The sequence below is a fragment of the Hemibagrus wyckioides genome, linkage group LG22 (assembly GCF_019097595.1).
Source record: "Hemibagrus wyckioides isolate EC202008001 linkage group LG22, SWU_Hwy_1.0, whole genome shotgun sequence".
Taxonomy (NCBI): Eukaryota; Metazoa; Chordata; class Actinopteri; order Siluriformes; family Bagridae; genus Hemibagrus; species Hemibagrus wyckioides.
This window is the reverse complement of record NC_080731.1, coordinates 6,713,880-6,739,649: the sequence shown is the minus strand read 5'-3', so window position 1 is coordinate 6,739,649 and position 25,770 is coordinate 6,713,880. Positions and strand designations below refer to the sequence as shown.

At 40.1% G+C, this 25,770-nt stretch overlaps 2 protein-coding genes and 1 pseudogene across 2 annotated transcripts; all 3 read left to right on the top strand.

Moving 5' to 3' along the window:
* The first annotated feature begins 320 nt into the window (after nt 1-320).
* LOC131343078 (C5a anaphylatoxin chemotactic receptor 1-like) lies at nt 321-12,379 on the top strand. Its single transcript, XM_058374488.1, has 10 exons — nt 321-1,177; nt 1,406-1,564; nt 1,683-1,749; nt 3,465-3,558; nt 3,766-3,886; nt 3,969-4,073; nt 4,182-4,255; nt 9,367-9,567; nt 10,035-10,181; nt 10,663-12,379. The coding sequence occupies exon 10, from the start codon at nt 10,822-10,824 to the stop codon at nt 11,839-11,841; it is 1,020 nt and encodes a 339-aa protein (XP_058230471.1). The 5' UTR covers nt 321-1,177; nt 1,406-1,564; nt 1,683-1,749; nt 3,465-3,558; nt 3,766-3,886; nt 3,969-4,073; nt 4,182-4,255; nt 9,367-9,567; nt 10,035-10,181; nt 10,663-10,821; the 3' UTR covers nt 11,842-12,379.
* A 3,069-nt stretch (nt 12,380-15,448) lies between these two features.
* Nucleotides 15,449-16,243, top strand: LOC131342980 (leukotriene B4 receptor 1-like). The gene has a single exon (XM_058374305.1). It carries the CDS (start codon nt 15,449-15,451, stop codon nt 16,241-16,243), a length of 795 nt encoding a protein of 264 aa, XP_058230288.1.
* A 1,902-nt stretch (nt 16,244-18,145) lies between these two features.
* LOC131343024 (leukotriene B4 receptor 1-like) lies at nt 18,146-23,710 on the top strand (annotated as a pseudogene).
* The last annotated feature ends 2,060 nt before the right edge of the window (nt 23,711-25,770 follow it).

Below are 25,770 nucleotides of genomic sequence, written 5' to 3'. Positions count from 1 at the left end.
CTATGGAAATGATAAGTCACTGAAGAAACCATTCTGTACTCCGCGTAAATAAAGTAAACAAAAACATTTTTAAAAAATCCGCAACTCTTGTGTGTTTTTATCAATATCCTGTTTGGTCTCATGGCAGAAAGGACAATGCGGTGTACGGTTGACGATGACGTGTTTTTTCAATGCATCTTGGAAATAGTTTATTTTCATCTACGGGATTAACCCTGCTTTACTAAAAGGACTACTTTTCCCAGAGTGCACTGATTGACACCATCCTGTTATTACAATAAAAGAAGAGCACGCCCTGCCTACTGGAGGATCCGGAAGTTGCGTAGCTAGCGCAGTCTGGCGGTGAAATTCAAACAGCTGCTTGAGCTTTGATGATTGTTTTAGAGATCGCTTTTGTCTTTTGGAGATTCAACACTTTAAGGTAAGTTGCTGGAATTATTCTACAGTACATAATGGAAAAGATGCGGCCTTATAGTGAGTCCACAGCACAGTGACCGTGGAGTTCTGAAACAGCCGGACCCCAGAGGAAAAGCTTCTCAAGCCAACTGTAATGAGAAGCCAGAGGCCGCAGGAGTTGAATCCATAAGCGGATCTTTATTAATTATAATCACACAGGCAAAATCGCAGTCAAAAAACAAACGTGAGTCAAAAACCAGAAAACCACTGGGACGAGAAAACAAAACCGAAAGCACAAAACGAAGCGCGTAGTCAGAGAAACAGGCAGGGTCATGCACGGAAATCAATATCGGAGGCAAGGCAAGAATCGGACGTAGAAAACAGGCAAGGATCATACACAAAATAACTCTCAAACACAAACACTCAGTAGGTCACGTGAGGACGATACTTTGCGTAAAACAATGCGTGCATGGGGTATTTATGTCCGTGGGAAACAGTCAGTGAGTCACGTGAGCAATTAGTATTCCGGAGAGGGTTCGCGTTCGTGTTGGGATGTTACACCAAGACACAACTGTAAGATGGAAGATTTCTTCTTGTTTCTATCATGTATTATCTGTTACTGTAAGGCTCATTTCATAGCATGTGTGGTAAACCTTGCAATTCCTGATTCAATGAGATCACAGGTTGACCATTTCAGTCCAAAAAGATTTCCCACTGAAGACTTAAGGTCATTAACATCTTTGGAAGTGACCTTTGATCCTGTCCAAAAACTAGATGAAAAGTGGTAGGTAACGACGTCAGCTATGCATAACTACCTAATGCTATAACTTCCAGGTCTGGTTTTAATTACTGTTCTAATTAAATGGTGTGTGTGATCAGTCTAAACATCTAAAATGAATCTTAAAAAGCGATTAGAATTTATCTAATTTGATAAGTCCAATATCAGTATTAGATATAAAAGCCTGTTAGTGTACTAAGTTAATGGTGACCACATGTTTTAAAACTATTTCAGGTACTTGAACTAGGATTTCTGGGTGGAGTGGATGTAAAGGACACAGTCTGGCAAATTATGAGGCAGGCCATCAAAAATGACTTGGCCAAAGAGGTGAACTGGAGAGGTGTAAATGGGAAAACACTGTTCCAGACTTTGGAGCTAAAAACATTGTGATTGGTAAGTGCATTTTTATTGAAAGTCCAGAACTTTCTCCTTCATGCCCCCTACATATATGTGCTTTGTCTCTATTTACTGTTCATTTTATTAAATGTATTTTTGTATGCTCCTATTCTAGAGGCTGTAAGAACAAATCCAGTGTGTGCACAGACAACCGAGCTTGAGGTCGAGAAATTTAGTAAAAGGTGGGTTAATCTGGCTGGTGACCTTGAGGGTGGCAGAAAAAGAATTTATTGCTTGGTGTCTATAGTATTTGTTATTTTTGTATTTTAAATATTTCTTTTTATTTTACTGGTTTCTTTTTTTCCCCACTGTTTAGTTTCCATGTTGAGATTTGTTTCCCATTTCAAGATCAATAAAACATTCTGCTTTGAATTTGTGTAGTTTCATTCTTTTATTATACTTTGCATAATAAATATTATATGGGTAATTTCTGGTTCAGTTTTGGGGATTCTGGCATAATATTGGTTCAGTTCTGGCTGTTTCGTGAACCTTCTGGATAATTTGTGGCGGAGTTCAGGGGTAAAGGTGGTGGCATTTTGGCTCTTGTCTGGTTGACACCTGTGGATTCTGGCACTGTTGTGGGTCAGTTATGGCTGATTTCTGGTGACATTGTGGAGTTGTGGCTGTGTTTTGGTCTGTTTCTGGTATAGGTCTGGTTGAATTTTGGCAAACCTCATTTGGGCCAGCTTTGGACCGTAATTCCATGTGGTATCTGGGCCAAAACTCAAGCCGAAACTCAGCCAGACTCGGCCCAGATACAATTTGCTATCTGGGTACGGTGTTCCGAAACATTGGCTCCAGGTAATCAGTCACCTGGTCAAGTTCTGTGGGGTCAGACGGCGAACCAATCATGTGTGATAATTCTGGGAGACTACTGGTAAATCTCTCTGCAGTAGCAGACGTAAATATACGCTTCATATGGTAATGCGGCAATTCGAGCATCTCGTGTCTAAGACGCATTTTAAATGAAACAAGATAGGGATCTGAGATAGCTTCCGACTGTGGAAGAGTGACTATGTTTTCTATATTTAAGCCAAATGTAAAAATGAGATCCAGAGTGTGACCTCCATTATGAGTGGGTCCTATCACATTTTGATTAACACCTAATGAATCTAAGATGGATACAACTGCTGTTCTCAGAGGGTCTTCCGGCTTATCAAAATGAATGTTGAAGTCTCCAACTATTAATGCTTTGTCTAAAGAAACAACAAGGTTTGAAATAAAATCTCCAAATTCACTGAGGAATTCAGAGTATGGTCCTGGGGGTCTGTAAATAACAATTAGTGGGACTGACTCTGAACTTATTATTTGTAGCTGCATACGTTAGGTTAGTATAAAGAACTTCAAATGTGTTGAATTGATGTCTGGGTTTTTGTGTGGTGCCTAGCTTATTATCATGAATAACTGTGACACCTCCTCCCCTGCCTGTTAGACGCGGTTGGTGCATATAGTTAAAACCAGGCGGACATTCATTTAATGCTACATACTCGTTTTGTTTAATCCATGTTTCTGTTAAACAAAGAACTCTGAACTCCTGATCAGTAATCAGTTCATTAATAATAAGTGCTTTAGTTGACAGAGATCTTATATTGAACAGTCCTAACTTCAGATCAAAGGTGCTGGCTGTGCATTCACTATGATCTAGATTTATGTTACTCAGGTTACTAAAACAAATTTTCTGATTTCTGTTAAAACATTTTTGTTTGGCTCGGGGAATAGACACAGTCTCAATGTTATGAATATATACACTCAAAAATGTACTTGGCCACTGGGCAAGTGAGTCTTGTGATATAGTTTATCTTCAATTACATCAAATTGAGTTTTCAGAAGGTTATCATCTTTTGCCAGTTCTTGAAATATTTGTGCAATTTCGGCATCTTTGTGTTGTTCCTCCCAGATGACACTGGCAGTGACTGGAAACTCTGGATCTTCTTTCTGGGTGGAGTAAAGATTGCATTCAGGTCTGGAGTGCATTCGTGAAAGGGCATCAGGTGCCATGTTAAGTTTTCCTTTTCAGTCGGCTGGTAGTCTTAGTGGAACTCATTTCCCACTGTAAAGCTGAATGATCAGTAACAATGGTAAATAGTTTGGGTTCAAGATAATGTTGCCATTTTTCTAGTGCCCACACTACTGCCAAACATTCTTTTTCTGTCACAGAATAATTGACCTCTGTTTTGTTTAACGTCCTACTCCCATAGGCGATTACCTCCTCTAGGATGGTGTCTTTCCTTTGGGCCAAGACTGCACTGAGTCCAGTGTCGCTGGCATCAGTATCGACCACAAATGGTCATTGCAGATCAGGATGACCTAATATGGGAGGTGAGATTAGACAGGCTTTCAACTGGTCAATTGCTTTCTGACATTGCTGTGTCCACTGAAATGGGCGACCCTTTTTCTTCAGCGCATTGATAGGTTCAGCTACCTGAGAGAAGTTGGGCACAAATCTGTGGTACCATTCTGAAAGTCCTAGAAAACATTGAACTTCTTTCAGGTTGGTGGGCACAGGGTAAGAACATATGGCTTCCACTTTACTTGGGTCTGCTGTAATGCCTTTGATGTTCACCACATGTCCAAGGAATGTCAGTTCCTCCAGACAGAGTTTGCTTTTTTTCAGGTTGACAGTTAAACCAGCAGTTTTCAATCTGGAAAGGACAGTTTGGAGATCCTGGAGATGCTGGTTCAGAGATGGTGAGTATACAATTTTATCATCAATATATACTAAACTAATTTTCCCTCTCAATTCTCCAAGAACCAAGAACAGTTTCCATCAACCTCTGAAATGTTGCTGGGGCATTTTTTCAATCCAAAAGGCATCACATTAAACTGGTATAACCCAGAGGAAGTGATGAAGGCGGTCTTAGATTTGCTCTCAGGGTCCATCGTTACCTGCCAGTAACTACTGTTCAGGTCAATAGTGGAAAAGATAACTGCTCCTGAGAGAGACTCTAAAATCTCAGTGATGTTAGGTAGAGGATAAGCATCTCTCTCAGTGATGGCATTTACCTTACGATAATCAACACAGAACCTCAAAACCTTCTTTGGGACTAACACCACAGGTGAGGCCCAGGCAGAGTAAGATGGTTCCACTATGCCATTTTCCATCGATATGGTCGTTGCTTTATGGGAACTGGGTGAGTGGTGTAAATACAATGTTGGAGAACAGTCGTCCTTCCAAGTGCAGACTTTTGGATTGGCTTGTAGAAGATGAAGTAATTGTTGCTTTCCTTTCAGAGATAAGTGAGCTTTGTAAACAGCCATCTCTATCAAGGTTTGGTAATGGAGGAATAGAGCGGAGTAGTGAAAGTGTTTTGTTTGAATGTGGAGTTTGGGAATTCTTTTCCAAATGTTGGGACCTTCCAACAGGAACACTGGCATATCCTGGTTGAAAAGGATACTCTTCCCTGGGGTTTGGCTTGAATGAATATTTCTGGTCAGCTACATTAATCTGCAGACCACTGGAATAGATGAAGTCCAGGCCTAAGACTACGGAATAAACCAGGGCTTTGGAGGTGAGAATGGCAGCATGAATAGGAAAGACTTTGTGGTGAAGTGTGATCTGAACATTTGTCCATCCTAAAGACACTTCGGCCTCTCCATTTGCCAAATAGAGTGGACCAAGGGTCCAGGGATGAAGGCTGGTACGGGGTTCCAGTTCCTTCCAGAGACTCCCATAGAGAAGGGTATAACCTGCTCCCCTACCAAGATTGCTTTTCCTCTCCAATCTCCAATATGAATGGGTACAACCAACTGTTGAGGTATGGAAACAAACTTATTAGTGGCAAACGTATTGGATGACTTTGCAGGAAGCGCAAGTCATTACTGGATGGTGGTATTCCATGCTTCTGTGGCTGGAAGGAACGTTTATTTCCTGCAGATGGATGCTGACTGGATCGACTGCAGGGAAGAATAGAGTGGACAATTAGCTAGTGGATGCTGTCCTTTACATCTCCAGCACTGGACTGGTGGCCTTTCAACAGCTCGATTGATGGTAGGTCTCTGTGGTTGAGTCATCAGTCCTTCATAGTGTAACTACTGAACATAATCTTTCTCTAGCTGAAAACCTAGTTTCACCAACTCATCCACTGTATTTACTCTGCCATGAAGTTGGTTGGTTAGGTAAGGCTTGATGTTTTTGAGAATCATTTTTACTAGCTGACTCTCCATTAGAGAGGGCTTCCACCATTTGCACAGTGCTCTGTATGAGAAAGCAAAGCTTCTGATTGATTCCTTTTCTGCCTGTGTTCTAGTTTGGACCTGCTCTGCCAGCTCATCTTCATAGTCCTCAGAGAGGAAGGCTGAGAGGAAAGCAGTTTCAAACTTGTTCCAGGTAGTAACAGAAGATCGAACAACTTCCCACCAATCACGTGCCATGCCATATAGGACAGTACGGAAGGTAGCCAAGAGGTCAGGATAAGTCAGGCAATGTAAGGCCAAAAAGTCTTGACAGCGAGTTAGATATAACAGTGGATCAGTATCATCTGATGGTCTTCCAAATGTTGGAAAAGTTAGTTTCAAATGATCACTTTTGACAGCAAGTGGAAGTGTCAATGGAGCAGTCACTGAAGGAGCAGACAAAAGACTGGTTCCGGGTGCCCGATACTGGTGAGGTCTTTGAAAGGTCTGCCACTTACTTTTCAGGTGGTTTGAAATAATTCCTCATTTCCAAATGAAGATCTTTAAGGTGGTCTCTGATGACATCTAGTTGAGAGCTACAGTGCTGAATCTCATTGGAAAGGCATTCATGATTCTTCACACATTCTTGTGTAGCTCGAATATCCTTTTGTATTTCCAGCTGAACCTGTTCAACCATGAAGCGAACCTCTGAAATTAAGGTAACTTCACTTCTCTGGACTTCTTCTGTCACCATCACCTTCATAGCTTTTGTCAGTTGATCTGTGCTTTCTTCCTCATCTCGTTTCCATGCAGTTACCATATCCAAGATTTGCTGATGGTTGAATTCCATTTTTGCAGCCAGTGTTGCAAGCTTTTCCTCGTGCAAAGAAATGGATTTTGCAGATTCAGATTTGCTGTTTCATACAGTCAATTAAATGATCCCAGTTTCCTTGTACGTGGGTGGTGAGCTGATGGATTTCCTTTCCTGGAGTAGGGAGGTAGCCAGGGAGGTCATGCTGCGTCGCTGAGGAGGGAGGTGAATCTCCAGCAGATGCACTTGTACACAGTTGCATCGGGTCAGGCTCACATGAAGGACTGCCACCTGGAGGTGTGGTGGCATACTGCACTTGGCACCTGGGATGGGGCCCAAAGTGTGTGGGTGTAGAGTGATAGGTGGGAACCTGAATAGGTGGAGGGAATTGTCTTTGTTGCACGGGTGGCCAAACAGGAGTGTCTATGTCTGGGAGATCAATTTCCACAGAAGTTGAAGGAGAAAGGGGAGTAGTGGCCATGTTTGTACTGTGTTTGTAAATCTGTGGGTAATATGAAATGTTGGGCAAATAAAATCAAAAAAGAAATTCTGGAACGTATGAGTTTGTTTGTGGGGCAATAGGGGCACCAGGAAAATAAAAACCCAAAATTGTAAACAATATGTTCAAGATTCACAAGAGGTTTACAGTTTTTCCCAACACAGAGGTTTAAACACCACAAGGTTTAACCCAGTAAACACTTAATCAACTCAAGTTCACATTCAAGTTCAAGTCTTTCAGTTCATGCACTCCCTGTTCGGGCACCACTTCTGTAACGGTGGCGACACCCAAGTGAACATTTTAACTAAAATAATACTAGTTCGGGTGCCAGACAGGGGTTAGCCTGTCAAAATAATGAAATAAATAACCCGGATTGCCTCCAAACGCCACCTATTACATACAACATTATTATAACAGCCAAATAATAATAATAACAATAGATATGTCAGAAAATAAATGCACATAGAAGGAAAATTTCTCATTAAATTTCGTATATATTTTTCTCAAGTAGGAAACTATACATTATACATCGATCACAAACCAACAAAAAACAAAACAAAACCATCAAACCCAAAAAAACAAAATCTGCGGTGATCGCGAGGTTTCGTCTGCATTCACAGCAGTAGTTTCAAGCATCCAGTTCTCAATTATTTACAATTCAGAACCGATGACAAAAAAAGGAAATACAAACAAGATTAGTTCCAGTTGGCCTCTTTGTAAGGAAAATCAGTGTGCTAAGATGATAAAGACAGAAGAAAAAAAATACTCACATTAAGAGGAGTTGTTTGTTGAGGAATGCGAGTGATGAATGTGGCGTAGGTGATCGGTGAATGTGCGAGTGTGTGTGCACACTGCAAACCATGAGCCATCCAGCCGGTAGCTCGGCTTGGGAACTTGGGACAGAGTTTCAAACAGCGAACTTGGAGTGGATTTTCATCAAGGAAAGAAGGCATCCAGGTAAACGCACTTCCCATTCACTCCTGAGACAAACACGCGACTTTGCGCTGGTCCTGCGCTCGGATAATGATCTCTGCGACCCTCCGGCTTTCACTCCAGCAATACACCTGCGTGAGTTTGCGCTAGTGATGTGTCGTTCACGAACGATTTGTTCATTTTGAACGAATATTTCCCATGACTCAAGAACATCGAGTCATCTCGGGGAGTGAATCGTTCATTTTGTGTAGACTGAGCATGCACAACATCGCATAAGATTAGTAAACAGAAAAGATTTGTTCACCTTTCAAGTCCTCGGGTTCGATTCATTCATCACGTGACAGCTCCGTATGCTAAGGCAATGCAGTCTGAGCCGGAAACAGAAAAGATTAGTTCATCTATAGAGTCTTCGATTTTGAGTCATTGAGCCGGAAACAGAAAAGATTAGTCCTAGATTAGTCAGGTGATGAACGAAAGACTCGAACCCGAAGACTCGAAAGGTGAACTAATCTTTTCTGTTTCCGGCTCAGACTGCATTGCCATACGGGGCTGTCACGTGATGAACAAACTGATTTGAACCGAAGGCGAGGGAGATTAATCATTCTGTTGGGTATACAGGAGACGGCACGGCATAGCTTAGTTTAGGATGTTATGTGACAAAAGAATGAATGAATTCGACCCAAAAAATCCGGAGGTGAGGTGATGAAGTAACAGACTGTATAGTCTCAAGTCACAGGTAAGCTATTACTTATAACATGACAGTTCTTTCTTATTTGAAATGTGATCAATATGTGTGTAAGTAGATGTGTTAGGGAATTAACATGTAACATTTTAATTACATTCTGCTGAAGTGAACAAAATGCACGAAATGACTCGTAAAAAGATTCGTTCATTTTGCTGAACGAGATTTAAAGAACCGAATCAGTAAAATGATCCGAACTTCCCATCACTAGTTTGCGTTCAGCTGATACCGGTGCAATCTCCACCCCAGACACTCACGACTTCTTCCTTTGATCCTCACAAAAACACCCAATTTGTTCCTAGTCCACTATATATCTCACTACATCACTTTCTTCCCAAATTAAATTCCTGTTCCTATTCGCTGGCCATCATGACATTTATTTTGGTTTCACTTTTCGCTCCGCCTTTGCTGCTCCGCCACAATAGCATATGTAAGCCCATTGCTATATGTATAATTTATTTTTGCCCTGTTAATCACTTTTACACTTTTACTTAGTGCAGGACAATGTAAGTCAGATACTACAGACATTTAAATCTTTTTTCACTAACTTAACATTAGGTCTCATTGTTTATGCAGGTTAGTTTTTTTATTTTTTATTTTTTTTACATTTTTTGTAAAAGTGAGTGAGTATATGTTTCTCATATCTGTCTCTGTCATTATCTATCACAGTCTAAGCATTATCTGTTTCTGTTCTAATGAAGGAAACTTGTGTTGGGGAGGATTTAATGTCTATTGACGCCCATGTAAACACTCTACAAAGTATTGGAAGAAACCTCCAGACATGTCGAACTGTTAAAGACCGCATGGCATGAACATTCACCTGGAGACTTCGAGAGATCATGGAAGGAATGTCTGTGGAGGATGTACTCAAAAAATATCCATACTTAAGTACACCTGCTGGAGTAAGTATAATGGAAAAAAAACCTGAATATTACAGGGAAATAATGTTATAATTTTGGATATTGTGAAATTGACTACATCAGTTACTGTCACTGAAACAAACTAAAAAATTTCTAAAAAATGGTAACACTTTACTATAAGGTTACATTGGTTAATGTCAGTTTTAACAAATGTAAACAAACAATACACAATACATTACAGTATTTATTCATCTTTGTTAACGTTACTTGCAGTGCAAACATTATTAACATCTTTGACATGTAAATTCTGGCAAATGACCATGGCATAAGTGGGATAATCCACGGCTAACTGTGCATTAAACGATTTAAATGTGCTGTGCGTCGGGTGGTTCTTTGCCTCCATGTCTCCATTCAAATCGTTTAATGCACAGTTACTTGAAATTGAAAAATATATGTATATTTGAAGATTATTTATTTGAAAAAAATTCTTTTTGTTTTCTTTTATGTAGGGGGATCCTGCTACACCCTTTCCAACCATACAACTGCTGGATGATGACTGGAAAATGGCATTGGAAGAGGGCTCAGTGTGGTGAAAGTAGATGGTGTAGAAGTGTGCCAGTGCACCAGCCTTGATGAAGCCTTCATAACAGCCTTCTGTATGTATTTTGCTTTCAACATTGCATATCCACCACACCTGAAAAACACACTGACTTTCCCTCAAAGGCGCATTTTCGACATTGTGGAAGAGGGAGGCAAGCCGCTGCCAATAACTTTACTCCAGATGATTAATCTTTTGTATTAGATCCTCATGCCTCAACTGTACCATTGCCCAAAGTGCAATTTTGATTTCATACATGTATATAAGAATTATATATGAAATTTTATTTTATAAAGAATATCCAGTATATGAGATAAAATGAATTGCTAATGTTCTGTATTTTATACTCCTAAGTGGTACTTGTTCTTATAAACACTTGTTAAACACTGCCTATGCATTTTGCATTGAATGTATTAGTCATGTAGCTGACTCTGCTGTTAATCTTCTGCTATAGAGCATTTCATAATACACATGTCTAAACAGATACTAAACACTTTCTTTTCCCTTTTAACCATTTCATGTCTGACTCACAACCACAGCTGGCAAAACAATAAGTACTGACTGCATCCTAAGAAATGGACCAAGCTTGGCAGAAAAGGAAAGGTCCTTTATGACCAATGTATGCATCCTGAGTTAATCCACCATGATGAAGTAACACAAAATACATTGCTGGACTTTTTCCACCATAACTTCCTTGCATGTATCTTTCGACGCCACAAGTTGTTTTTTTTTTAATCTACATAAGGAACCGCAGACGTCTTCACTTCTGCTTCTTTAAATATATAGAGTCTACACCCTGTTACACCAAAGTTCAAACCATGGAGCAGCTCATCTCCTCCAACAGCTCGCTCCCTGCTCCTGTCTCAACTGAATACTGGATTGCCAGTAGTGTGATGGGAGTTTGCTTCATACTGGGAGTCCCTGGTAATATTGTTGTAATGGTGCGTCTTGCTGGATGGCTGAAGACAGACAGTTTCACCCCGAGACTGATGCTAAGCCTGGCTGTATCAGATCTACTCACTCTGATTTCTCTGCCGGTTTGGATTTTGGATTTTCTGCATGGCTGGGTCTTTGACTTGACCACGTGTAAGCTTCTCACCTATGTGGTGTACTTAAGCTTCTACTGCAGCATACTGTGTGTGATATTGATGAGCATTCAGCGATACATGCAAGTGCTGCATCCTGAGAAATGGAACAAGCTTGGCAGAAAAGGAAAGAAGATCCTTTTGATTGGGATGTGGATTTTAAGTGCAATTTTTTCGTGCTATGCTCTCGTACAGTACGGTCTAAGCCTGGACAATCACTGTGTTCGCTATATTAACAATGCTGAAGATTTGGCTACTTCACTCTGGGAGAATATAATGTTTGTAGTTTCATTCACCTTAGTAGCTTTCTGCTACTTTCACCTTTACCGGAAGGTTAATAACTCAGCTTTCTTTAGCAGTAACTCATTGATAACGATTGTGACCAGAATTGTGATTTGCTTCTTCATATTTTGGATCCCGTTTCAAATCTGCAACATTGTGATCATCGTTGCTGCATTGCATTGGGATTTTGGACTATTAAATTCTGCAATATATGCACACACTATCTCTATAGGTCTGATTTTTATTAACAGTTGTGTGAATCCATTCCTGTATGCTTTCTCCGCTCTGGCTCTACAACAGCAAACAGCTGGAACAAATGATACTCAGTTCGTTGAAGATACAGAGATTTGATATACTTTTCTGACAGCTTATCACAGACAGTGCATTTTAAGGCAAACTATATAAAGAACAAAAAATGTTGCTTATTCTTGAAGTCTGTTTTTATATTTTTTTTACACCTTCTAATATTTTTTGGCAGATTAATTTAATCAATTTATAGTGAGGCTGTATGATTTTTTTGTTTTTTTAACTTTTAATCTACCTAATATGTTTTTGCAATGATAAAGCATAATGACAAAGGAGTGTATCTTTCTAAAAAGTGAAAAATGTTAATCAGTCAAAAAAAATCTGTTAATCAGTATTAGTAACATTTATTAAAAGTACAGTTTTGTGTTTGACTCTTTGTGAGTGTGCTTTACGCTGCAGACTATGTATAGTTTTGGTGGAAACTGAAAGGGGTTTTATGACCTTAAGTGCTATAAACCACAATAAAGTTTCCTGATTTCTTCTGTAAGACATGAGTGCAACTTGCAGCCTAACTGTTATAACTTCTTGTAACATGTTTTAACTTTGTAACTTTACAGCATATTGCTTCAACAAATAAATCAAATGGCCAAAAGTCTGCTTAACCAGTCCATATGCTGTATCATATCACCACTGACACCACACACACACACACACACACACATCAACAGTTCCTTCCTGAGAAGAGATACTGCACAAAAAGAGTAGCACATGCCACCTAATGGTTTTCTTTATGAGTAGCAACCCAATACCCACAATGACCACACCAGTAAGTTACAGGAAGGTGTAGACTGTCTATTTGTAGACTGTTATCTGTTTTACCAAGTGTCAAACTTTGAAATCACTTATGGGTCAGGGAAATCAATATGGAGGAAAAGTCATATTCATAAATTTACAGCTCTGAAAGCATGCTGATGACAATGGAATTCACAAGCACATTGTATGGATTTCATTTAAATGCATTTAATTTTAAAGGACAATTAAAATACAGATTACCGATTAAAATAAATCACATGCGTACCTCTCTAAATCTCAAATCCATATCATTCAACAAAACAATATCAAAATGTTAGTCATAAAAGCCAAAGAAAAAGATCCCACTGTAGTTTTGTGCTGTTGATGTAGAATATTGCTTCATATAACAAACTTCATATATATTCTGCTTCCTTTACCACTTGCATGCACCCCCTTACCATCAGGATCACTGTTCTTTATAATGATATAAATAGCTCACTAGCACAGCAGTAAACTACTGAACATATTAGTCATGTAGCTGACTCTGAATCTTATACTTCATAATACACATGTCTAAATAGATACTGAAAACTTCCTGTTCTATTTTAACCATTTCATGTCTGGCTCACAACCTCAGTTGGCATAACAATAAGTACTGAATTTTGGTCTCATTGCAAGGTTTGCTCCTTGTAATGAGAGATCTTATGCATGTGAAGTTTGTCACAAGTTTGTTGAAAGAATCTTAGGCAAGCATTGTTGGAAAAGAAGGACCCTCTTTTGAGATGATAAGTTGAAATATCTCAAGATGTTCATGTGTAAAGTAAAACCAAAACTTCTCCAGTAAATGCTTGTAATTTTATAGCCCTATTCTTGGTTATATCTCTCTCTCTATATATATATATCACTACTCACAAATAGTTAAGGATATTCGGCTTTCGGGTGAAATTTCAGGATGCACCTAAAATGCACTATAACCTTTACAGGTGAACTTAATTTGACCTTCTTTACACTTTTGAATGCACACGTCCAACTGTTCAGTGTTTCAGTACTTTTTGCATAACTTGCTGTTCTCTAACAAGGTGCTTAACGGCAAAATTCACAACTGGTGTTTGATCCATGAATCGACCAATAAATTTTCTGGTTCAATTAGAATTGGTATTTAAACCGTCCTTTGCATCATGCTGTTCACATTGTGACATCATGAGACCAAGACCAAAGTGAAAGTCAATTCACACTGAGCAGAAATGATGGCTGCCAACGATGTTGGAGACGAAAAGGAGAGCGCTTTGCATCAGCCACTGTTGTGGTGGTGTTACAGTCTGGGCAGGTGTGTCTACTCAATACAGAACTGCCCTACATCTTGTGAATGGTACAGTGACAAGCCAATACTACCTGAATAACATCATTAATCCAGTCATTGTGCCCCTGCATGAACAACACAGGCCTAATTTCATCTTCATGGACGACAATGCTCCAGCTCATAGAGGTCACATCATTAGGGAACGGCTGCTGGAGGCTGGGATACCTCAAATGGAGTTATGCACTTTCTCCAGACCTGAATCCCATAGAAAACCTAGCTGTAATTGATGGTCAAGGGCACATGACAAATTATTGAGACATTGACAATTTTTTGTTGTGGTATACCCACCACTGTTGTTGGCTTTTGTTCAATAAATTGTTTGAGATAAGGAAATCACCATTGCATGCTAACCGTCATAAAATTGACTAATCCTTGTGAGGTGTGAAATACTGCAGCCTAATTTCTTTTTTACTTTGCTATTTAACAGTTCTATTATCTATCTAGTATCTATTGCCGTGGTGTCATAATGATGGTATAGAGGTGGATTAATTCAGGAAGGACACCAGTGAAGGCCTAGGTGTGAAATGCACGGCCCGCCACTGATTTTAAGGCACACCATATAAAGTTACATGAATAATTTTGCATATTCTTGAAGTCTGTTTTTACATATTTTTTTTTGCATCTTTTAATTTTTTTTAATTACACCTTCTAATTGTTTTGCAGATTGATTTAATCAATTGATAGTGAGGCTGCATGATCTTTCAAACTTTTAATCTAAAAAATACATTCGTGTAATGCTAAAGCATAGTGGCTTGAAATGAATGAGTAAGTCTTTGAAAAGTGAAAAATGTTAATCAGACAAAAATTAGTTAATCAATATTAGTTACATACATTAAAAGTTGAGTTTTTTTTTTGTTTGATTCTTTGTGTGCTTTACATTGCTGATTTTATGTATAGTTTAGGTCAACTGACAGGGTTTTAATGACTCAATTCAATTCATTTCAATTTTATTTGTATAGCGCCTTTTACAATGGACATTGTCTCAAAGCAGCTTTATAAAAGAATATAAACAGAGAAAAGAGAGGGAATAAAACTAAATAACTAGAAATAAAAATAAATTATTAAATTAAATTAATAAACTATTTTATCCTTATTTTATTTTATTTTATCTCTAATGAGCAAGCCTGTGGTGACGGTGGCAAGGAAAAACTCCCTGAGATGATGTGAGGAAGAAACCTTAAGAGGAACCAGGCTCAGTAGAGAACCCATACTCATTTGGTTGACATTGGACAGTAAATAATATAACTGTAACTGATTAATGTCCTTTCTATAACAGTAATCAATGGCCCATGAGGAACTATTAGGTCAGTGTAGTTTCTGAGGTCATTATAAATATTAATCTTAATTGCTTTCATCTCAAGCTATAATAAATGCTTAAATCTCGAGCTATAACCAACAATAATGAAGAAATGAAAAAAACATTGCTGGTTTTTTTCTGACCTTACTTCCTGTGGTGTATCTTTCTATGCCATTTTTTGTCTACATAAGAGACCACAGACGTCTAAGCTTCCGCTTATTTTATTACATAGAGCCTACACTCAGGTACACCAAAGCTCTAACATGCAGCCACACAACTCATCCAACAGCTTGCTCAGCGCTCCTGTCTCGACTGAAAACCTGATTGCCAGTAGTGTTCTGGGAGTTTGCTTCATACTGGGAGTCCCTGGTAATATTGCTGTAATGGTGCGTCTTGCTGGATGGCCGAAGAGAGGAAGCTTCACCCCTAGACTGATGCTAAGCCTGGCTGTATCAGATCTACTCACTCTGATTTCTCTGCCGGTTTGGATTTGGGCTCTTCTGCATGGCTGGGTGTTTGACTTGACCCTGTGTAAGCTTCTTTCCTATATGGTGTACTTAAGCCTCTACTGCAGCATACTGTGTATGATTTTGATGAGCATGCAGAGATACATGCAAGTGCTGCATCCTGAGAAATGGAATAAGATTGGCAGAAAAGGAAAGAAGATCCTACTGAGTGGGATGTGGATGTTAAGTGCAGTTTTATCATGCTATGCTCTCGTACAGCGCACTCTAAGCTTGGACAGTGAAGGACGATTTCAGTGCAACCTAAGATATCAGAATAATCTTGAAAGAGTGTCTTCTTTAATCTGGGAGATTATACTATTTGTGGTTTCATTCACCATAATAGCTTATTTCTACTTTAACCTTTACCAGGGGGTTAATAACTCAGCTTTCTTTAGCAGTATCTCATTGACAAAGATGGTGACCAGAATTGTGGTTTGTTTCTTCATTTTTTGGATCCCAGTTAAAATCTCCAACATTGTGATCATCGTTGCTGCACTGCTTGGGAATGACGGAATCTGGAGACAATGTCACCGCAGCTCTGACTTTCATTAACAGTTGTGTGAATCCTTTCCTGTAGGCTTTCTCGGCTCGGGCTCTACAACAGCGAAAAGCTGGAACTGATGATGCATAGTTCTTTGAAAAAAGAGAGGACAGAGAGATGATGTACTTTTCTTCACAGACATTGCATTTTAAGGTACACCATATAAAGTTCTATGAATAATTTTGCATATTCTTGCAGTCTGTTATATATATATATTTGCATCTAATTGCTTCTAATTTTTTTTTATTATTACACCTTCTCACACACCTGAGACTGTATGATTTTTCAAACTTTTAATCTAACTAAATACATTTGTGTAATGATAAAGCATAATGGCTTGAAACAAATGAATAAATCTTATAGTGGAAAGTGAAAAATGTTAATCAGTCAAAAATCTGTTAATCAGTATTTGTAACATTAATTTATAGTACAGTTTTGTGTTTGATTCTTTGTGTCTGCGTGTGTTTTACGTTGCTGTCTTTGTATATAGTGAGACAACATGAGTGCAACTTGCAGCCTAACTGTTATAACTTCATGTAACATGTCATAACTATACAGCATTTTGCTTCAGGAAATAAAACAAATGACCAAAAGTGTGTTTAACCAGTCCATGTGCTGCATCATACCACCACTGACACCCCACACACACACACCCACACACACCAGTTCCCTCCTGAGAAGAGATACTGCACAAAAAGTGTATGCCACCTAATAGTTTTCTTTCCAAACGCAGTCTTTCTGATTAACAAGCAACCCAAGAGCCACAGTGACCACACCAGTAAGTAACAGGAAGCTGTACAGTGCTCCTAATCAGGGAGTTTTTTCTTAGATTTTAGAAAGAGGAGTCTATCATTGCTGAATGTGTGTTGTAAATTAGATCTGTTTTACCAAGTGACAGACTTATAATTAATAAATCATTTATGAGTCAAGGAAATCAGGAGGAAAAGTCATACACATAAACACACAACTCTGAAAGGACTCTGGTCACAATGGAATTCACAGGCACATTGTATGGATTTCATTTAAATCTATTTTATTTTAACAGACTGCGAAAATACCTGGGGGAGGAATTCCTTTGGGATTAAAAAAGCAGTTACGTGCATACCTCTCATGCATGCTTAAATCTCAAATCCATGTCATTTAACAAAATGGTAACGTCATAAAAACGTAAAAAAAGAAAAAGATCCCACAGAAGTTGATGTAGAATATTGCTTAATACAATAAAGTAGATTTATTCAGCTTACTTTGCCACTTGTGTACTACCTTACCATTGGCATCACTGTGCTTTAGAATGCTATCAATAGCTCACTAGCACAGCAGTGAACTACTGAATGTACACTACTGCTCAAAAGTTTAGGATCACTTACATATTTCAGCTTGATTTCAGGTTGTATAAAAAAATTGACAGCTAGCGTGCCCTTTGATGAAGGCAAAGTTTGAAGAAAACATTCATCCTTTCCATCAAAATCATTATTTCTAACTCTGACATGTCAGCATGTCCTGTTCTTTTGCTATATTTTCTATTCAGACTAATTTTGTGTGTGTTTCTGTGGAAAACAATAAAATATTTTGAGTGATCCCAAACTTTTGAGCAGTAGTGTATTGTTCATGTAGTTGACTCTGTTGTGAATCTCCTGATATAGAGTGTACTTCATAATACACAATGTGGTTAAATAGATACTGAAAACTTCCTGTTCCATTTCAACGGTTACATGTTCGGCTCACAACCTCAGTTGAAAGGGGTTTTATGACCCTGTATGCATCTTGAGCTATAAACCACCATGATGGAATAAGGCAAAATACATTTTTGTACATCATGCTGATCTTTATCTACATAAGAAACTACAGGCTCCTTACACCTCTTCTTTGTTTTTTATCTATACCCTACACCCTGTTACACCAAAACTCTAACCATGCAGCAGCTCAATTCATCCAACAGCTCGCTCATTGCTCCTATCTCAACTGAAAACCTGATTGGCAGTAGTGTGATGGCAGTTTGCTTCATAATGGGAGTCCCTGGTAATATTGCTGTAATGGTGTGTCTTGCTGGATGACTAAAAGAGGCAGCTTCACCCCGAGACTGATGCAAAGCCTGGCCGTGTCAGATTTACTCACTCTGATTTCTTTTTTTTTTTCAGTTTTATTGTACTATGCTCTGGTACAGTGCACTCTGTGAGATGATAAAGAAGGATTTAAGTGTATTCTATGCTATCAAAATGCCAAACTCTCATTGGAGGTAGTGGAGGCTCTGTCGAATGCTAGGGCTCCTTCCACTAGGAAGCTGTATGCTCTGAAGTGGAGGCTTTTTTGCCTCTTGTGTGGTCAGCGCAATCAGGACCTAGTGCACTGCCCAGTTGGTACAGTGCTGGAATACCCCTCTACTTTAAAAGTGTATGTAGCCGACCATTGCTGCAAACCACAACCTTGTCCTCGGGGCCTCCTTGGGTAGGCACCCTATGGTCTCTTGTTTTCTACATGGTACCATATGGCTGAGGCTTTCCCACAGATGGCGCATCCCCTCCTGGGACCCCTCTGTGGTCCTGGAGGGGCTGCTGGAAGCCCCCTTTGAGCCCATGGAGTCCGAACCAAAAATGGTGCTATTTCTTTGTTTTAGCTCGAATTTCAAGGTGCATGGACACCAAAGACAGTGGTGTTCATATATACGACTGCCAGACGATACTATGATATAAAAATCATGCAATTATTAACCTGCATGATGATGTACTTGGAAAACTTTGCAACCTCGGTTTGCTGCGAAGACCAGGCCTTCAGTCCTCTGCGTCGCCTGATGCCAGTGGCTGGGAGAGAGGACTTCACAAGTGGTGCTCGAGGAAGAGCGGAAAACGGGCGGATGTCCGTGCTAGGCTAAAAACAAACCCTAGCCAGCTGGCTTTCCCATCCATCATTTTGTCCAACGTCTGCTCACTGTACAAAAAAGTGGACAACATCTGACTCCAGCGAACCACACGACGAGAGTTCAGAGACTGCTCTGTCTTTGTTTTCATGGAGATGTGGTTAAGCGACAGAGTTCCAGATGCTGCCATTCAGCGAACCAGGCTCACCGTGTTTCATGCTGACAAGAATGCAACTCTGTGCGGTAAGACTCGCGGTGTTGTGTGTGTTTATATCAACATGGAATGGTGCAAGGACTCTGTGCTTGTTTCTAATTATTGTTCATCGCTAGTGGAGTGAATTCACCACCGCTTTCATTTTCTGAGTGTACATTCCCCCCAGCGCTAATGCTAAGGAGGCTCTGTGAAAACTCTATGGGGCTATTAGCGACCTGCAGAATGCTCACTCTGATGGATTGTTTATTATTGCTGGAGATTTCAATCATGCAAATCTTAAAACAGTGCTCCCAAAATTCCATCAGCATGTGGACTTTTTGACAAGAGTGGTGAACATGCTGGATCTTGTTTACACAAACATTCCCGGCACGTATTGTGCGGAGCCCCGCCCCCACCTCGGCTACTCAGACCACATCTCTGTTACGCTAATTCCAGCATACAGACCACTCGTCAGGTGCACCAAACCGGTTCTGAAAAGCCGGTGGCTAGCAGGAGCCACCTCTGCTCTACAGGATTGTTTTGAGTGCACTGACTGGAATATGTTCAGGGAGGCAGTAACCAACGGTGACTCTATCAACTTGGATGAGTAGATGGCATCAGTGACCGGCGACATCAGCAAGTGCATCGATGACATGATTGTCCCCAAGACCATCACCACACGCTCCAACCAGAAGCTGTGGATGACTGCAAAAGTGCGTGCTCTCCTGAAGTGGAGAGATTCCGCCTTCATTGCAAGGGACAAGGCGGCCTTAAAAACAGCAAGGGCCAAACTTTCCTGAGCCATCAGAGAGGCGAAGCGTGCACACACCCAGAGAATCCACGGCCACTTTCAGGACAGTGGAGACTGCCGGCGCATGTGGCAGGGCATTCAGGTGATCAGGAACTACAGGACAACATCACTTGCCTGTGACAGTGACGCCTCCCTCCCAGATGCACTGAACGACTTCTACAGTACGCACGGTTCGAGGCACAGAACAACGTAACAGCAAGGAAGACCATCCCTCCTCCTAACGACCAGGTGCTCTGTTTTTCCACAGCTGACATGAAGAGAACTCTATGCAGAGTTAACCCACTGAAGTCTGCTGAACCAGACAACATTCCTGACAGAGTGCTCAGGGAATGTGCAAATCAGCTAGCAGTTGTCTTCACTTACATCTTCAACATTTCCCTGAGCAGCTCTGTCGTCCCAACACGCCTCAAGACAATGACCATTGTCCCTGTGCCAAAGACATCTATGGTTTCCTGCCTCAATGACACATCAAGGGACATCAAGACACAGCTACAACCCTCACTGAACCCTTTGGAGTTTGCGTATCATCCTAACTGCTTCACAGATGATGTCTTCACCACAACCCTCCATCTGTCCCTCATCCACCTGGACTGTAACGTGTCATACACACAAATTCTGTTCATAGGCTTCAGTTCAGCATTCAACACAATCATCCCTCAGCAGCTGATTGAAAAGTTGAGCCTGCTAGGCCTGAACACCTCTCTCTGCAACTGGATCCTGGATTTCCTGACTGGGAGACCTCAGCCAGTCCCGATCAGGAACTGCATCTCCAGCATCACCACACTGAGCACTCAGTCCACTGCTGTTCACTCTGGGGTATCCCAAAACCTTTGGCAATATAATGCAAGTAAAAGTAACATTTTATACTCATTTCTAAAATGCTGTCTGAGGCAATGTGTTGACAGATTGTGATGAGTTTCTGTAATTAATTAAATAGTAAAGTCTATCCTGGTTGTTTACAGTTTTGCTTTGAATCAGGTGTTTGATGGAATAGATAAAGGCTTTATACTTAAGAATATCTCCATCAAAAACTTGGATATCACATTTTGGCAAGCTAGACCAAATTTGCTGCAATACTAAAAATGCTTTTGAACAATATTGCATAATTTATTTGATTCTTGTGATGAATTTGGTGAAGAATTGATTTGATGGCTTTGGAGTGATCTCTGAGAAATAACTTGTGTATCTTGCAACTTGTGATCTGGGCTTTGCTCAAATTATGTTTGATCCACATTACCCATTTCAATAGCAGACTGATTCTGAACTACAAAATCGATACAAGCAAGGATTAACAATCAATTCCTTTTAGTTATTTTTTACACAATTCATGTGCCAATATTTCTTAACATGACTGATCAAATTTTCTTTTGGGTTCACTTTTTGAGAAATAATATAGTTCACAATGTCTGACACTGCCTCCAAGTGGATATATTTTTTCTACTTTCATCTTTACCTCATAGTTAATAACTCAGCTTTCTTTAGCAATAACTCGTTGGCAAAGATGGTAACTAAATGGTAACTAAACTAAAGAACTCCTAAGAAACTTCCAAGTCTCAAATGAAACTTCTGATGCAAGTACACAGTACAGTGTTCCATGGGAGATGAGTAAGGTGGGAGAAGCAGATGTAAATCTTGTATAATCCACAGGCCGAAGGAGAATTCACAGAGTGAGTAACCTTGATACTTGCTGATGAATCAGTGGAGTGAGTGTGATTATATGTGCTCTGGCGATTTGGTGCAGGTGCTCAGTACTCTGGTGATTGGGGACTTGGTTGAGTGGTTGGTACTGTGGTTGTGGTCGGTGCATCTGTGACAGGTGACCAGAATTGTGGTTTGTTTCTTAATTTTTCCGATCCCAATTAAAATCTCCAACATTGTGATTATCATTACTGCATTGATTGGGAATGACAGTCCGTTACAATCTGCAGTATCTGGAGACAGTATCAGTACAGATCTGAATTTGATTAACATTTGTGCTCGGGCTCTACAACAGCAAACAGCTGGAACAGATGATGCTTAGTTCCTTGAAGATATAAAGGTCTGAGAGATTTTATGTACTTTTCTGACAGCCTATCACAGACATTGCATTTTAAGGCACACCATAAAGTTGTACTAATTTTCTGCCAAAACTTCCTGGCATGTATCTTTCGATGCTATTTTTCGTATACATAAGAAACCACAGAAACCACAAAAAGACATGCTTCTTCTATGTTTCTTATCTATACCCTGCACCAAAGCTCTAACCATGCAACAGCTCAACTCATCCAATAGTATGTTCATTGCTCCTGTCTCAACTTAAAACATTACTGCCAGTAGTGTGATGGCGGTTTGCTACATACTGGCAGTCCCTGGTAATATTGCTCTTGTGGTGTGTCTTGCTGGATGGCTGAAAAGACTGAAAACTGCTGCTAAGCGTGGTTGTATCAGATCTACTCACTCTGTTTTCTCTGCCAGTTTGGATTTGGACCCTTCTGTATGGCTGGGTGTTTGGCTTGTTCCTGTGTAAGCTTTTCTCCTCTATGGTGTACTTAAGCCTCTACTGCAGCATTCTGTTTATGATTTTGATAAGCATACAGTGATGCCTTCAAATGGTGCATCCTGAGAAATGGAACAAGCCTAGCAGAAAAGGAAAGAAGATCCTTTTGAATGAGATGTGGATGTTCTCATACAGCACACTCTAAGCTTGGACAGGGAAGTTTTGTTGAAATTTGTTAATCAATATTAGTATGGCGGTAAAGGGGGGTAGATTAGATTGGTACAGATCTCAACCATAACCCAAGTTTCTTTATGTGAAATGATGACTATGTCACCCTTAGGAATTTCACCCGGGGGAATGTTAACAATACCCTAATGTTGGTATTAGGTCACACAGGTACGTTTCTATTATTAAAACATTGTTAATACACAAAAGTCGTTGCTAAAATAAACACAATATCAAAATGGTACATCTGACAGCTGCCACTATTAACTAACCAGACAGTCATATGGGAGAAACAGAGATACAACAAAAAGCTTGTTTATGTAAAGAGTGAAAAATAAGCTACACACAACATAAACCAAGACAACAAAGAAGCAATACCAACCCTCAGGGCTGAGGCTCCCAAGACTAGGGAATGATCATCTGGTCACACTTCACACAAGTCACCGTGCACTCAGATCAAACAAGAAGATCCTTTTGATTGGGATGTGGATGTTAAGTGCAGTTTTATCGTGCTCCGCTCTTGTACAGCACACTCTATGTTTGGACAGGGAAGGATGACTTCGGTGCAACATAAAATATCAGAATGATGATGAAAGAGTATCTTCTTTAATCTGGGAGATTATACTATTTGTGGTTTCATTCACCATAGTAGCTTATTTTACTGGGGAGTTAAGTACCTAGCTTTCTTTAGCAGTATCTCATTGACAAAGATGGTGACCAGAATTATGGTTTGTTTCTTCATTTTTTGGATCCCAGGTCAAATCTCCAACATTGTGATCATCATTGCTGTACTGCTTAGAATGACAGTCTGTTAAGATCTGCAGAATCTGGAGAAAATGTCACTGCAGCTCTGACTTTCATTCACAGACGTGTGAATCTGTTCCTGTATGCTTTCTCTGCTCGGGCTCTACAACAGTGAAAAGCTGGAACCGATGATGCATAGTTCTTTGAAAATAGAGAGGACAGGGAGATTGATGCACTTTTCTGACAGCCTATCACAGACATTGAATTTTAAATACACCATATAAAGTTATTGCAAAGTTTTTGCATCTTGTAATTCTTTTTTTAACACATTCTCACACACCAGAGACTGTATGATTTTTCAAACTTTTAATCTATCTAAATATGTTTAAATACTCAGTGCAGCACTGAATTTTATTAACATTTGTGCTCGGACTCTACAACAGCAAACAGCTGGAACAGATGATGCTTATTTCCTTAAAGGTATAAAGGTCTGAGAGATTTTATGTACTTTTCTGACAGCCTATCACAGACATTGCATTTTAAGGCACACCATAACATTGTACTAATGATTTTGCTTATTGTTGGAGTTTTTTTTGCACCTTCTCATTCTGTATTACACCTTTTTTATATTTTTGCAGATTAATTTAATCGATTTATAGTGAGGCTATATAATTTTTTTTAAACTTTCAAAATCTAACTAAATACATTTGTGTAATGCTAAAGCATAATGGCTTGAAACAAAGAAGTAACTCCTAAACTTGAAAGTGAAAAATGTTAATCAGTCAAAAAAAATTGTTAATCACTATATGCAACATTAATTAAAAGTGCAGTTTTGTAGTTTTTTGTTTGTTTGGTTCTTTGTGTGTGTGATTTATATTGCTGAATATACACTATATTGCCAAAAGTATTCGCTCACCCATCCAAATAATCAGAATCAGGTGTTCCAATCACTTCCATGGCCACAGGTGTATAAAATCAAGCACCTAGGCATGCAGACTGTTTTTACAAACATTTGTGAAAGAATGGGTCGCTCTCAGGAGCTCAGTGAATTCCAGCGTGGAACTGTGATAGGATGCCACCTGTGCAACAAATCCAGTCGTGAAATTTCCTCGCTCCTAAATATTCCACAGTCAACTGTCAGCTGTATTATAAGAACGTGGAAGTGTTTGGGAACGACAGCAACTCAGCCACGAAGTGGTAGGCCACGTAAACTGATGGAGCGGGGTCAGCGGATGCTGAGGCGCATAGTGCGAAGAGGTCACCAACTTTCTGCAGAGTCAATTGCTACAGACCTCCAAACTTCATGTGGCCTTCAGATTAGCTCAAGAACAGTGCGCAGAGAGCTCCATGGAATGGGTTTCCATGGCCGAGCAGCTGCATCCAAGCCATACATCACCAAGTGCAATGCAAAGCGTCGGATGCAGTGGTGTAAAGCACGCCGCCACTGGACTCTAGAGCAGTGGAGATGCGTTCTCTGGAGTGACGAATCGCGCTTCTCCATCTGGCAATCTGATGGACGAGTCTGGGTTTGGCGGTTGCCAGGAGAACGGTACTTGTCTGACTGCATTGTGCCAAGTGTAAAGTTTGGTGGAGGGGGGATTATGGTGTGGGGTTGTTTTTCAGGAGCTGGGCTTGGCCCCTTAGTTCCAGTGAAAGGAACACTGAATGCTTCAGCATACCAAGACATTTTGGACAATTCCATGCTCCCAACTTTGTGGGAACAGTTTGGAGCTGGCCCCTTCCTCTTCCAACATGACTGTGCACCAGTGACCAAAGCAAGGTCCATAAAGACATGGATGACAGAGTCTGGTGTGGATGAACTTGACTGGCCTGCACAGAGTCCTGACCTCAACCCGATAGAACACCTTTGGGATGAATTAGAGCGGAGACTGAGAGCCAGGCCTTCTCGTCCAACATCAGTGTGTGACCTCACAAATGCGCTTCTGGAAGAATGGTCAAAAATTCCCATAAACACACTCCTAAACCTTGTGGACAGCCTTTCCAGAAGAGTTGAAGCTGTTATAGCTACAAAGGGTGGACCGACGTCATATTGAACCCTATGGATTAGGAATGGGATGTCACTTAAGTTCATATGCGAGTCAAGGCAGGTGAGCGAATACTTTTGGCAATATAGTGTAAATGCAGACATGAACGTGATGGGATGTATGTGTATATGGCATATATTGAGGTGATCCAGTGTTTATCATTAAAGTGTCCATGTGCCGGAATAATTGT